Source organism: Pezoporus flaviventris, unplaced genomic scaffold (genome assembly GCF_033815535.1).
Source record: "Pezoporus flaviventris isolate CSIRO_AGI_PZ_B2104156 unplaced genomic scaffold, CSIRO_AGI_Pfla_v1 ptg000097l, whole genome shotgun sequence".
Lineage (NCBI taxonomy): Eukaryota > Metazoa > Chordata > Aves > Psittaciformes > Psittacidae > Pezoporus > Pezoporus flaviventris.
Window position 1 is genome coordinate 4,291,437 of NW_026892645.1, and position 13,077 is coordinate 4,304,513.

At 38.1% G+C, this 13,077-nt stretch overlaps 1 protein-coding gene across 8 annotated transcripts in view; it reads left to right on the forward strand.

Moving 5' to 3' along the window:
* The window catches only part of RALGPS1 (Ral GEF with PH domain and SH3 binding motif 1), a 75,893-nt gene that overhangs the window by 44,276 nt on the left and 18,540 nt on the right, over positions 1–13,077 (forward strand). For 7 of the 8 annotated variants that reach the window (XM_061476644.1, XM_061476651.1, XM_061476648.1 and 4 more), the window contains 3 exons: positions 4,041–4,178; positions 5,594–5,687; positions 9,504–9,571. In XM_061476644.1, coding sequence (XP_061332628.1) covers positions 4,041–4,178; positions 5,594–5,687; positions 9,504–9,571 — 300 coding nt within the window. Of the gene's footprint in view, positions 1–4,040; positions 4,179–5,593; positions 5,688–9,503; positions 9,572–9,812; positions 9,932–13,077 lie in introns of those variants that run through there. The other variant, XM_061476652.1, reaches the window with a different exon arrangement.

The window sequence follows — 13,077 nt, forward strand, 5'->3', positions numbered from 1 at the left end:
ACTTCCACATCAGCTAATTCTGTGTGGCAAAGTAGTGAATGTCTGACTAACAAAAATACCATAGAGCCGTGTTTCCTAACTTGCATTTGCAGAATTGCACTGCAGAGCACTGTGCACTAAAGTATATGTAAAGTATACAGTAGGAGTATGCTTTAACCCCTTAATTTTGGGGTTGTTAGCCCTACTATTTCACAGGATAGTTTTAGATCCATTATAAAAAAATAAAAGACAAAAAAGGACACAACTGAGAATGATACGAATTTTCACTCTGTATCTGCAGGTTTTTTTATGATGTTTTGCAACAGTGCGTGCTTGTGAGACATTTTTAGGTACTGTAAGTTTTTTATTACACCTTCTGCTTGCAAATTGTCACAGCCCCCCCCCCCCCCAAGATATTTGAACTTCTGAATTGTTGAGAATACACGGTGCTGCTCCTTCATAGCTGTACATAATTATGTATTTTCTATAATTTAATCCACTTTTGTTAAGTTTTCCCAGTCATAATGTTTATTTTCCTGAGGTCTTTCTGACAGAGCAATTCTGTCTATCTCCCTGAACTTGTGGGAAGTAGAGGATAACAATAACTTGCCCAGGTCAAAGAAATCTGTGCCAGAACAGAAAATCTGAACCCAAATTTAAAGTAAATGTCACTGTGGTTTAAAGTAGTACCATCCAGCTTTTCCCTCTGGTTCAACTCTGTACATGTGATTTACTTGACTGAAAGTATTCTGTCTTTCATAGCATGTTATGTCAGTCTGTCTCAATGAGGAAGAAATCCCACACCATAGCTGTTAATGAAAATTGTATATGCTTGCACTGAGGTTCATCAGAATTGAGTGAAGCTGAATACTGATTTCGGAAGGCTTGAGATTATCTTTCTTAAGAGTATGTTGTTAGTACCCATCAACTGCAAAGTGTGCTTATTATCTGCATCAGTACTATTTTCTTCTTCAGAAGCCATGAGTATTGAATAAAGAAGTAATAAAAGCAGCTTAGCTATGAATGAAGGCACAAATATTGAGACTTAGATTTGCATCCTGCTGAGCACTGCACTTATCTATAAATACTTTTTCAGTAAAACTTTAGCCTTGGAAGTTGTTGTCTGGAGGATGGAGCCCTCAAACTGTATCATCTGGGTGGTGTTAACTGACATTTCAGGGTCACCTTGTTGTTGTACTTCAGTTTCTCTGTCTTGAAACTGTCAGTACCATTACTGCTTACTTTGAGCTCTGAAATACAAAATTAAGAGCTGGGTATTAGAATTCTTTTTGCCAATTTAAAAACAATCAGTTGCTTTCACACAGTGAGAATTCATTGATAAATTTAGTTTTGGATTATTTGGCCATGCTTTTCCTACTTCTGTGGTGTTATTTCCATGATGCCATAAGGTAATAAATACTGTGTTGTCTGCACACAATATCCAGCTGCAAAATCAGTTCTAGTAACAATGGAGAAAAGTCAGTATCACTGGAAAATGTTTTGTCTGTGGAAGCAGCTGCCCATGAGCTCACCCTCTGGAAAATATCCTGGTGGCTTCACATCTTAGAGAGCTTTCTCAGTGCACAGTAGCACAAATGTAAGCCAAGGTTTGAAAAACTAGTACTGTATGTTTTCTTTGGCATATGGCAACCCCAAGCCTTTCCTTTGAGAAGCAGGTCTTAAAGTCTTGCTGAAGGGAAGAATTTGTATTTCTCTGAGCAAAATAAATGTATTCTCATCTATTCCTATTATTGCATCATATATATGGAAGAGTTCAGAATGCCACTGCCCAGGTGAAGTCTGGTAACACTAAGAAAAAGATCAGTAGAAACTAATCCTTCTTGCTTTGAAAGGAGGCAGGAGAGGAACACTCCTGAAAAGGTGTGAGCTTGATGTGAATTTACAGAGAATATGTTTTGCTATATTCCAGCATATTAAGTCTGATTTTTTTTATTGGCATCCATCAGTTTAGTTTCTTCTGCTTTGAGCTGCCTCCATTGGTTGAGCTTCCATTCTGTATGGAGTGCAGAGTGACACAAATCATCATGCACAGGTTATTTTGGGTTGTTTAATTTATACAGAAGCATTAAGTTTAGAGATGCAAAAAGACTGTTTTAGTCATGCTAGAACATAGTTATATTTTGCTGTAAGTTCACTGTGTAAACTGTGATTTCCTCTTAGAATTGCACATCCAGCAGAATCTGATCTGCACCTCATTTTGTCAGTAGAAGTCAAAATATCAAAGACTATACATAAAAGATTTCTACTGTAAATGGTATTACAGTATTCGGGTTGCATCCACTTCATTATTCTTTATCACTACTGGCAATGGCTTTGTGTTTGTGTAAGTTTTGCATGAACTGTTTGCAAACTTGTGTTCAAAGTTATGTGATTATAAATCTAAGTACTTCGTATTTCCTGCAGATTGTGCAGTTACGGGATTTTTTAAATTTGGAAAAGCAAAACCTATGTTAAGAATGGGTGAAGCCACAATTTCTTTCTTGTATTGTCTAGTTTGGGTATCCCTGGGTGTCGCATGGCTCCATGAAGAAGCAAAAGAGCAGCAAGTCTCCTTTATACAGTGATTGCTCTCACTTACTGCAGGGCGTCTTTGCACAAAGTGCCTATGTGGCCAAGGACACACTGAAGATGATGAAGTGTATTGTTACAACTCTACCTCAGCAGACTTTGTTGAGCCACAGAGTACTGTGCATTACAACTTTTTTCCATCCTATGATTGCACCCAGGGTCTGATCAACAGAGAGCATAGCTGGAAGTCCTAAACTGAACTGATTTTACACACACACTCAGAGCCTCTGTACTCCTTAGCTGCACTCATACAATTGAAATACTGAAACTGATGAAAGTATCCTCACAAAAGGCAAGAGTGGTACTCTTCCGCATCTTCATTTAAACACATTCCATTAGCTGCTGAAGTAAATAGATGAGCCTTGCATTATGCTTTCATAGTTGCTTTCATGAGTTTTGCAAGGCTGTGTTGTAGAATTATCTTTCAGTTTTCCAGAGCTGAAACCTAAAACTTTGTATGTAATTACAGTGAAGATCCAGTTTTCTCAAACTTGATGATTGTATATACTTCCCAGTTAGTATTTTCCCCTTCGTTTGTGTTTGCTGTCTGACTGTTCTAGGGCTGTAAAAGAAGCTCAGTAAAAATCGAAATAGTTTGTGTGAAACTGAATGGCATGTGTTGATAAAAAGCAGATGGGTACTATGTAAAAGATCTTATACTTTATCATGGATTTATTTCAGCCTTAAGTCTGCCTTTTTCTCATAATGTGTAAAGGTAGAAGTACCATACAACATACAAACACTGGATGTAAGTATATTTATGGTGATGAAGATACCTGACATCTTGCTACACGTGACTTCTGTGACTATAATAGGCTTCCTTACCAACCAGATATTTTGTCTCGTCAACTAGCGCTTTGGAAAAGTGCAGCACAAGGAAGAACAGTCAGCATCTTTGCGTCTCACTGAGAAATCTGGGCCTAGGCAAATAACTGCCATTCTTTCAATTAAGACATTAAGAAATAAACGCCTTTTCTTTCTGCTTTTTTTAAATCATCACATGATCAAAAGCTAAATATCACCTCCTCGAGCAGTTGCTCCAGCAAATGCAGCCTAGAGCCTCAGCCAGAACATGCAGTAATATCTTCATGTGGTAAATAGTGGTAGTGAAGCTCGTGGCCAGAGGCTGTTGTGCTCACTGTCAGCTACATGCATGCTGCCTGTACTGTCATTAGCAGTTCATAGCAGCTGTCACTTTTCTTTTCTTAGTGTCCTTGTCCTTGACATGGTCCTGCAAAGTACTCATAGCAGACATTAGCTTATAGAATTGCAAAATCTTTTCAAGAGGTGTCATAGAACTCAAGCACTGATTCTGAAGTTTTTTCACCAAGCAAATCCGAAGCTCTCTTTTGTGTGATGGGTCCAGACCACAGTGGGGGTGAATAGTTGCTGGAGGTTCTGTTCATGAAAAATGATTCAATTATTTGTGGTTGAAACGTAGACCAATTGGTTGATTGGTTTGTTTGTTTCAGGAATTTATCTCCTGGATTTAATCTACATTGATTCTGCATATCCTGCTTCAGGCAGCATTATGGAGAATGAACAAAGATCCAATCAAATGAACAATATTCTCCGAATAATAGCTGATCTGCAAGTCTCCTGTAACTATGGTTGGTAAATCTTTTGTATCTGTTAAGGCTTAACTAAAAATTCTGTAGTACAATATTGTGTGGTTTCAGTCCTGTGTAAAGGCAGCACAAGAGGCTAACGTTGGTAGAGTTGAACACTAGTAAGTAATGTAGCTTCTCCTTCTGTGCAATTTCAGTCTTACCAGTAAATTAAGCAAATATGCATTTACTCTTAATTGTAAGAGCTATAACAGAAGTTGAGCAGAGTTTACTGCAAAATGTGGACTACAAATGACATATTTTCAAGTACAGCTATTGCATTTGGGTTATATTCTGTTCCCATCAGAGGCAGTCAGAAACATCTTAATATCTTTCCTTTGCAGTAGGTATGATGTCTTTGGAGCATAGAATGTCTTAGTTTTATTGTTAGCATACTGATACGTTTACAAAATGAAATACAAATACTGCTATCTACACAACAATTGTAAAATTGTGTGTTAAGCTTTTCCACATACCTCACTTGTTGATGAAGTGAGGAACTTGAGGGGCTGTTCCTTTTTGTTAACAGCATTTTACTCTCAAATTTTCTAGGCTGTTAGTGAAGCCTTATGTCAAGAAATGTGCTGGTTTGGGGCTGTTGATGAATACTCAGAGTGCTGTTGGTGACTTAGCATAACTTTTCTTAGCTTAAACATGAAATAAGTTGGGAAACATTGAGAGCAGCTGCAGAATTGAGTAAGTTCAGAACATTTAAATGCTACAGTTTTGGAGAGTTTTGAATAGGAAAAAAAAGAATTTAGATTGTGAAAAAAAGGAGGTGAGAAATCACTTGTGTATGCTTAAGTATTCAGTTCTGGTCCTTTGCTGTCAGCTTGGGTGTTATAGTGTATTCAAAGGGACTAGCCATAATAGTGTATGATTCTGAATAGCTTGATTATTCAGCTATCATGTTCTTACTATGAGTTTCATTTTGTCTGAATACTTGGACAAAGAAACCTCATTATGTCACTAATCCTTCCTTTTTACAGTTTTGGTGGCTTTCTGTATTGCTGTACATTAATTTTTAGTGCTTTTGTTGAAATGAGAATGACAATTAAAGCATGGCCTTGAAGAAATAATATTCTGGAATAATAGGTGCCTTTTAAAAGAGTTGTCTTTCAGAGACGATATGTTAGATACTACAAGGCGTGTTCCTGACTAGATGTCAAGGGATTTTCCTGTCATTCTGAACTTAGTGTCTTTGTTTCTTGGTATTCAGCATTCTAATTTTTTTAAGTCTCTTCATGTTTCTGCCTGATTTATTATTTAGGAATGTTTAAAATCTCAGTTTCCATTAAGGTAACCATAAGAACTAGGAAAAAAAAAACAAACGAACCCCCAAACAAAAAAGCCCAACGTGAAAGAATGAGGAATTTTGGGTGACATTAATGTTCATCTTCTGTTTGAACACTCCACAGATCATCTTACAACACTGCCCCATGTGCAAAAGTATTTGAAGTCTGTTCGTTACATTGAAGAACTTCAGAAGTTCGTAGAAGATGATAATTATAAGTAAGTACTGTTCTTTTCTTCAGATTTTGTGGAATTTAATGGAAAGATCACTTGGCTATTAGTTTGATTTAAAGTGGAACAGAAAGTCATTGGCTGAAGGTAGTTCACTGTGAAAGATCATGCTTGACTATGGTTTGTGCTTTTGTGGCTGGTTGATCACAGATACTGAGCATAGTGATGTTTCTGTAGGAAAATTATTTGGAAAAAAGAATGTGTTTGACTTTTTTTCATAGCAAAATTTATCTGCTTCATGGAATTGGAATTCGTGCCAGAGTACCAATGATAGAATACGTATGTTTTCCCTTTTCTCAGCCTCCAGACATTGTATGTGCTCACAAATAGAGATGCGTTCTGCAACAGATGCATATTGAACGTTAGCATCATGCACAGCTTTTTGAAAAGCTCAGGCAATCCATGGCTTCGTTAAGAGTAGTCTGAGATTTAAATCTCAGTATTAATATTTAACAGTCATTATTTACTAATTACCCACAAAATTCTATGCTTCATTAAAATCATGAACATACAGAAAAACTATAGTAGTGATGTAGTGAAGAACTGTGGTTAGTACAGGCTTTACAGCTCTTGGATTGGGTTCAAGAAAGTGGTCATGTTGCTTAATGTGGTTTTTAGATGGAGTTTCCTGATGATGCATCAATGTTAACACTATATATACAACAGCTTTCATGAACTGTAATATCTTAAGAAAAATAGATTAAACAAGTGGTTTCTGTGAGTATATGATACTGTAACAGAATACTTTGAAGAACTACAAGTCATGAGTAATTCCAGCTTAAATCTGAAAATCATTTTAACTTTAGCTGCAGCCTTGCTGATAATGCTGGAAGGTATTTGGTGTATCTTAAAGACTTAGTACAACTTCTTCTGCTTTAGTTATTTCTGAGACTATTTCAGTCAAATTTAGGAGTTTTCTTTCTAGGCTTTACTATGGCAAGGAAAATCTGGACTGATCTCACAAGAGATACTAAAAAGAGGGAAATACTTGATTCTTAGCATAGTGAAGTTGCTGCAGTTTCTGTACATTGGAAAAGTTTGACCTTTTTCTGCCACCTTTGTTTCATCAGAATAAAGCTTTAAATTAAAGTCTATTCATCAAAACTGCACACAACTGCCCTGAAGGAGAACTCTGATGCCTCTTCTATCTTTGTATTTGTGCAGAAGTTTTTGAATTTTGTTTTGAATATTTGATTTCACATTTTCCTCTCGGTTTTCCCTAGTAGGTCTTCAGTTTTATAGCATTTTCTGGTCCCATGCCAGAAGAAACTGTAAGCCTTAAAAAGGCAAAGACTTCTAAGTTCTTATAGTGGAAAAGAATCTCATCTTTCTTTCTCTTTAAAGTGACCACTCTTTTTGAGCCAGGGACAGCATTAGTGTGCTCTGAAGAGATGGATGCTTGACCTTTGGCAGAGAGAACAGAACTATCTCAGTACCAGGCTGTCAGGGAGAGAAGCTTAGATAGTTGCCCTAAAATGTATTGGCAGGATCCCAACACACATTTTGCCAAATGAGAACCTCAGTTGCACTGAAAAGGGAAATTTGGCAGCCACTTTATATAAACAAGCTCTTCTCCACAATTTTTGTGCCAGTCCAATTGCTCGCTTTAGGTTTGTGCTTGTCAGCAAGTAGGAACACTCCAGAAAACCCCTGACAATGATGTCATAACCTAAAAATAATAGGTCTTTTTTGCTCAGCCTATACGCTGTTCTCTGCAGAAGCTGAGAAATTACAACTTTTGCTGGTTACAAGACTAAGGGAGAAAAACCAGGACCCAAAGCATCAAGATTCCTTCCAGCTATATCCAAAATGTATTGCTAATCTTTGTTATCTCAGGGCGTTACTGGTACCAGATGCAGAGGTAGCCTTCATAGGTACCAGATGCAGCTGCTGCAGGATCTTCTTCCTCCTTCAGGGGTGTAAGACAGTGCTTGTCCCCAGGTGTGCAGTTTTCTCCTTAGCTAGGCAGCACTGTGTTAGCCTGAGATTTCTAGTGTTCCAGCGGCCATATAGATTCATAGAATGGTTTAGGTTGGAAAGGACCTTAAGATCATCAAGTTCCAACCCCCCTGCCATGGGCAGGGACACCTCACACTCGAGCTATTGATCAATAGCTATAATTGTGACTTGGCTGCTCTTCCACAGTTCATTCTTGGGGACAGTGAAGCTTCCAGAAGCTGTTGGACCTACTGTTTAAGTGCTACATAGGCAGCTGAAAATGTTCAAGATACATCAGACCCATTCTGCTTCATACACAAATGCTGGTCAGAAATGCTCTGAGTGACAGCTTTGAGGCTTGAACTGCTTTACTGCAACTTAAGTCTTGTCTCAGAAAAGACGAGTAAGTTTTGTTCAGCCTCCTCATGGAGCAGCTAAATTTCTTCTTCATGTAAGGCTATTCCCTGTCTTCTTTTACTTGCCTAATATTAGGAGAATTATGTAAAAGTAGCTTCACTATCCTAGAAGTAGTTCCATCCTGTGCTGGAGAGAATCCTTCCATGAAATAGAACTGTGTTCAAGACTGGGTGCATATTTCATTTTCTGCATATGAGGTGAGGTGAGAGCAGAGCATGCGTGTACACGCATGGAACTTGTGCTGCTCAGTGGAAAATGCAGTGTCAGAGGAATTGCAAAAATGAATTTGGGTGGTGGCAAACAAGCCAAGGCTGGTTGAGACTGTACTGACTGTCAGTATCTCTTTGGAATGAAAATGTTTCCTATTGTTTCCAGCCCTCTGGGTGTGAGAGTGAACAGGAGAGAAGGTGGTCGAGGGGTGACATCTCCTTGTCAGAATATATTCCCTTTTCTCACAGTTTATCGTCAATATTTTGTTAAATGTGTCACCATGAGTATTTTATGTTTAACATCGTTCAAATTTAGGCTCATATTTATTTCTTATTCTTTTAACACATCCTGTGTTTTTTTATGTTGAATAGCTAGATTACATTTTCAGAGGAGTGCATTACAAACCACATCACTGTAAAAGGGAGAAGCTATTTGCTTACATTGACTGAATTGCAGTTGTATCTTTTTGCTATGGGCTTATTAGAAAAATGTTTCCACAGTGACCAAATAAATTGTGGCTGTTGCCACAGGGGACTAGTAAAACTGAATAACGTCTTTGATAACAACATAAGGAAAGAACATCAGAGATGAGTTCTTCAAAGCTGGCAGAAACTGCAACATGCAGTTACCACATGTGGGGACGGATAAGTAACAGCTCCCTTGTACAGACAGAAACAGAAGAAAGAAATAAGTATTTGTGGAACAGTGACAGGTTCGGGGGAGAAGGGTTGTTTGCTGCTGGTTAGAGAACAACTGTTACATGAAACAAGTTGAAATGAGTGTTCTGTTTTGCATAAACTTTGGTTTTGAAATGCTGTCTCAGGTGGTTGTCATCTGTTGTCATCCATCCCATCCCGCTCTTGTGCATGTCTTTAGTACAAAAGGCTTTCACTGGTGTTTTTATCCAGCAGAGAACTGCAGTCTGTAGCTTGAAACCTTCACAACTCTGCGTGCGTAATGCTGTGCAATGACAGCAGTTATTTCCTTTGGGTTTAAGCCTATTCCATTAAAGTTTACTTAACATTGTGGCTCTCCACAATTTTTTTTGTCAAACTGGTACAGAACAAAGAACCTATAAATGTCGAGAGTGTGTAAACATGAGAGGTGGCAAAAGTCATATGCACTGGAAGATCAAGATGTACTGGAGTGCTGAGAAGGCAACGAGTGCATCATAAAAAACACAGTGAAGCAGGGTAGCTTATAATATTATAACTTTCATTTAATTATCTTCTTTTCCAGATTGTCATTAAGAATTGAGCCAGGTAACAGCTCTCCTCGACTCGTTTCTTCCAAAGAAGATCTTGCAGGTATAGAACATCATTTGAAACTTTGATTTTTCATTACAGAAATCCTTCACTGAAGTATATGGCTAATCCCATTTTATGTCAGAGGGATTTTGGAGGAATGAATCAGTTATGAGTAGTTTAATTTGCAGAGTTTGTAGAGGAGGGATATATTGTTATTTGCTTTCTGGAAATCGGGTTTACCTGGATGGCAAAGAGGAGTGGTTTTAAGATGATTTATTGTTAGCTTTCACATTTTTAATAGGTAGCATAAAAATCTATTGGACTTTCCTCTGCTGAGATTAGAAACCTAGGGAAAACAAGTAAGGATAAAGGAATCAAGTTCTCAGGAAAAAGGAATAAAATCTATAGAAGCAAGAATTTCTTCAGGAAGGCACTCTTCCCTTCCCCCTCAATGCTCAATTTTATTAATTGCTGTGTAAAGTACAAGGAAGTCGTTCACAGGAGGAAGCGTTTTTTTAACTAGGTAAGTTCAAAAGGAGTTCTTAATTAACACTTTCTTTGTACAGACATGTGTATTGGGTCCGGCTGGGATGGAGTTAAGTTGTCTTTGTGGCTCGAAAGGTGTTGATAAGGCACCAGTGTTTTGGCTGCTGCTGAGCAGTGCTCGCAGCATCAAGGCTCTCTCTCCAAAACCAGCCCCCTGCAAAAGGCCAGAAGGCTGGGGGTGGGCAAGAGGTTAAGAGGGGACAGTCAGGACAGCTGACCCAGGCTGGCCAAAGAGATGTTCCATACGTTGTGCACAGCAATAAAAGCTGAGAGAATTGAGGGTTGCAGGGGGAGCATTCAATATTAAGGCATTTGTCTTCCACGTGAACCACTGCGAGTGCTGAGGTCCTTCATTCCAGCCAGTGGCTGGACATTATCTGCTGATGGGAAGAGGAGGATAAATTATTTTTGTTTTCCTTTGTTTCCATGTGCAGCTTTTGCTTTTCTTTATTAAACTGCCTTTATGTCAATCCACAAGAGTTTTTTTTAATCTTGTTTTCTCCCCCCATCATGCAGAGGAGGGGGAGTGATGGAGCAGCTTGGTGGGCATGTGGAAGCCAGTAAGATCAACCCACCACATCATGTAATTGATTTTGCTCTTGTGAGGATTTGCTTTTTCATACTTGAAACTTAAAACTAAGTCATTGCCTCTCATATGATTGTATTTTCCATATGTAAAGCATATGAGTGGGCTTTTCTGTTTTCTGGCTTTCGCTTCATATTGCTCATGTTTAAATACTTTACACTAGGGTTTTGGTGTTAAGATTTCATTAGGATGATGGTGGAAATTTTAATATTGGTTGTAGCAGCATAGTATGTGATAATCACCGGTACTCTCTAATTCTTAGTTAAGGGCTCAGACATTATTAGAGCTGTAATGGAAGGCAACTAGAAATACAGTTCCAAAGTTGGAAACAAGAACTGTGAAACTCTCCTGGCTTTATACTGCAGTGAGCTCACCTGGTGTACACAAATACTGATCAGCCCAATGTTCTGTGGTACCTACTCAATTGACTATGTGGTCATATGGTATCTGGCAGTATTAGGAGAGGATGAACTTTCCCCTCAGAATCCGCAGTGTCCCTGTTTGCTCCATAAGGCTGCTTTATTCAGAGTGAGAATTAATACAATGACTAGAAACCAAGTCTTGAGTCATCCTTCTTGCTCCATCCATCTATTAGTATTTCCTTTGGAAGCTTGACACGCTTCTGGACTGATGTACTTCTTGCTCAGCTAGGGAGTTCTCATGTATTGCCAGTTGGGCAGTGAATGCCACCAGCTTTTTGTAATACCCACGGGAATGTTTCAGTGACCTGCACCTATGTGGTTGCAAAAATGCAACTAAAGGGAATCCGGTGTACTTCATTGAAAAAAATAATTCCTGGAGAAGTTCAGTTAAAGTAAATTAGCATGAATTCAAATTGAAGTTTGCCTAAGCATGAAGGCAATAATTTATTGTTTATTTCACAGCATTAATAAAAAGAAATATAGACATATGTTAGTCTTGAATAATTCTGAGCTAAAATGCCCAACTATCAGTAACGAGATACTTGACCATGCAGAATTAAAACTAGCACATTTGAAAGTAGGTGAGTCAACTTTATTTGGATTCAGGTTGGAGTTTGAGATTATTTCCATTTTAGCCATTGTGTACCAGCAGTAAATCCTTTGCAGTCAGCAAACTATAATGGTAAGAGATGATCTCAAAATAATTTAGGCAGTAATTTAATGTTCCACTCAATAGTTTAAGGCATATGAGTCTCAATATAATGATCTTAAGGTAAAATAAAGGTTCTTGGCTCAGAAGGGCAGTCACCAGTTCAGTTCTCCCGACAGTCAAAAAGTTATTAGGTTACTAATGGCAGTGTAGTGTCTAGTTGAGTTCAGCGTGTGACGTACTACCTTCTGTAGGTGGTCATGTGTTTCCAAATACGGACAAAAAGCTTGATATCACTGGTAATAATTCCAAAAGCCATAATGGACTTAAGTGCAGGGAATAGTGTCTTTTTCATGTCCTAAAGTATAACTACTTATGTTGATGATGGAAATGATTTTTTCTTCCCAGCTTTGTGACTTTATTTTCTATCCAGCTTCAGTTTTCTCTTGTTCAAAAGATGATTAACGGTTTACTTTATCCAGGGACATCATAGGTTTCTTTTTTTTCCCCTTAAAGTATCTTTATGAATGTGAGGCTCAATAAGAACAGTTCAATCCTTCAATATTTCTGTTTGCAAAGTACTGGAGAAAACCATGTGTCCATTTTCCACTTCGGTTGCCAACTGGTTTTCCAGTAAATTCAAACAGGAGGCAGACATCTGATTAAAATGAATGTCTCACAACAAGCTATGTTTTGTATATTAGTGGCTAAGATGGTCTCCTTTAATTACCGATTGCATATATAATTGTGAATAGTGCTTTCAAGGGGAGATTTCATGCCTTCCATAACGCTGCAGAGATTCTTGTCTCCTGCAAGCAGCCTTTAAAATGGAGCTTTAAGCAGTTTCATTGAATGCTTTCAGGAACTGTGTGATTCACACAACTTCCTTGGCAGCAGCTTAAGTCTGTTCATTCTGCCTTGCTATGGTTTGAGAGAGAGAGGGAGAACGTAGCTGGAGAGCTTATAGTATGCTAAGTGTTCACAGTTTCCAGTTGAATTAGCTGTAAAAGACATCTGTGTTCCTGCGGTGTTGGCTAGAAGGTGCCCAGCATTTATGGTACAGCTATTAAGCAGATTGTTTTGGAAGGTATAACTCAATACATTTTCCCAGAACAAAGGAAAAGATTTAATGTTCTATATGGTAAATAAGTTAACCTTCTAAGCAACTAGCTAAGTCTAGCTCAGTACAGAAAAATTTATGCATGTTCTTTACCATCTTAATGTTGTTTAGCAAAGCTCAAGGCTTGGTGCTGATCAGAGTATAGAAAACAGTTACTTGTTCTTTGAAATATACTGTGTTTATCCTTCTTGGAAAGCAATATAAAAAGATTCAATAATGTTAAAATCATTACCATATCCAGAA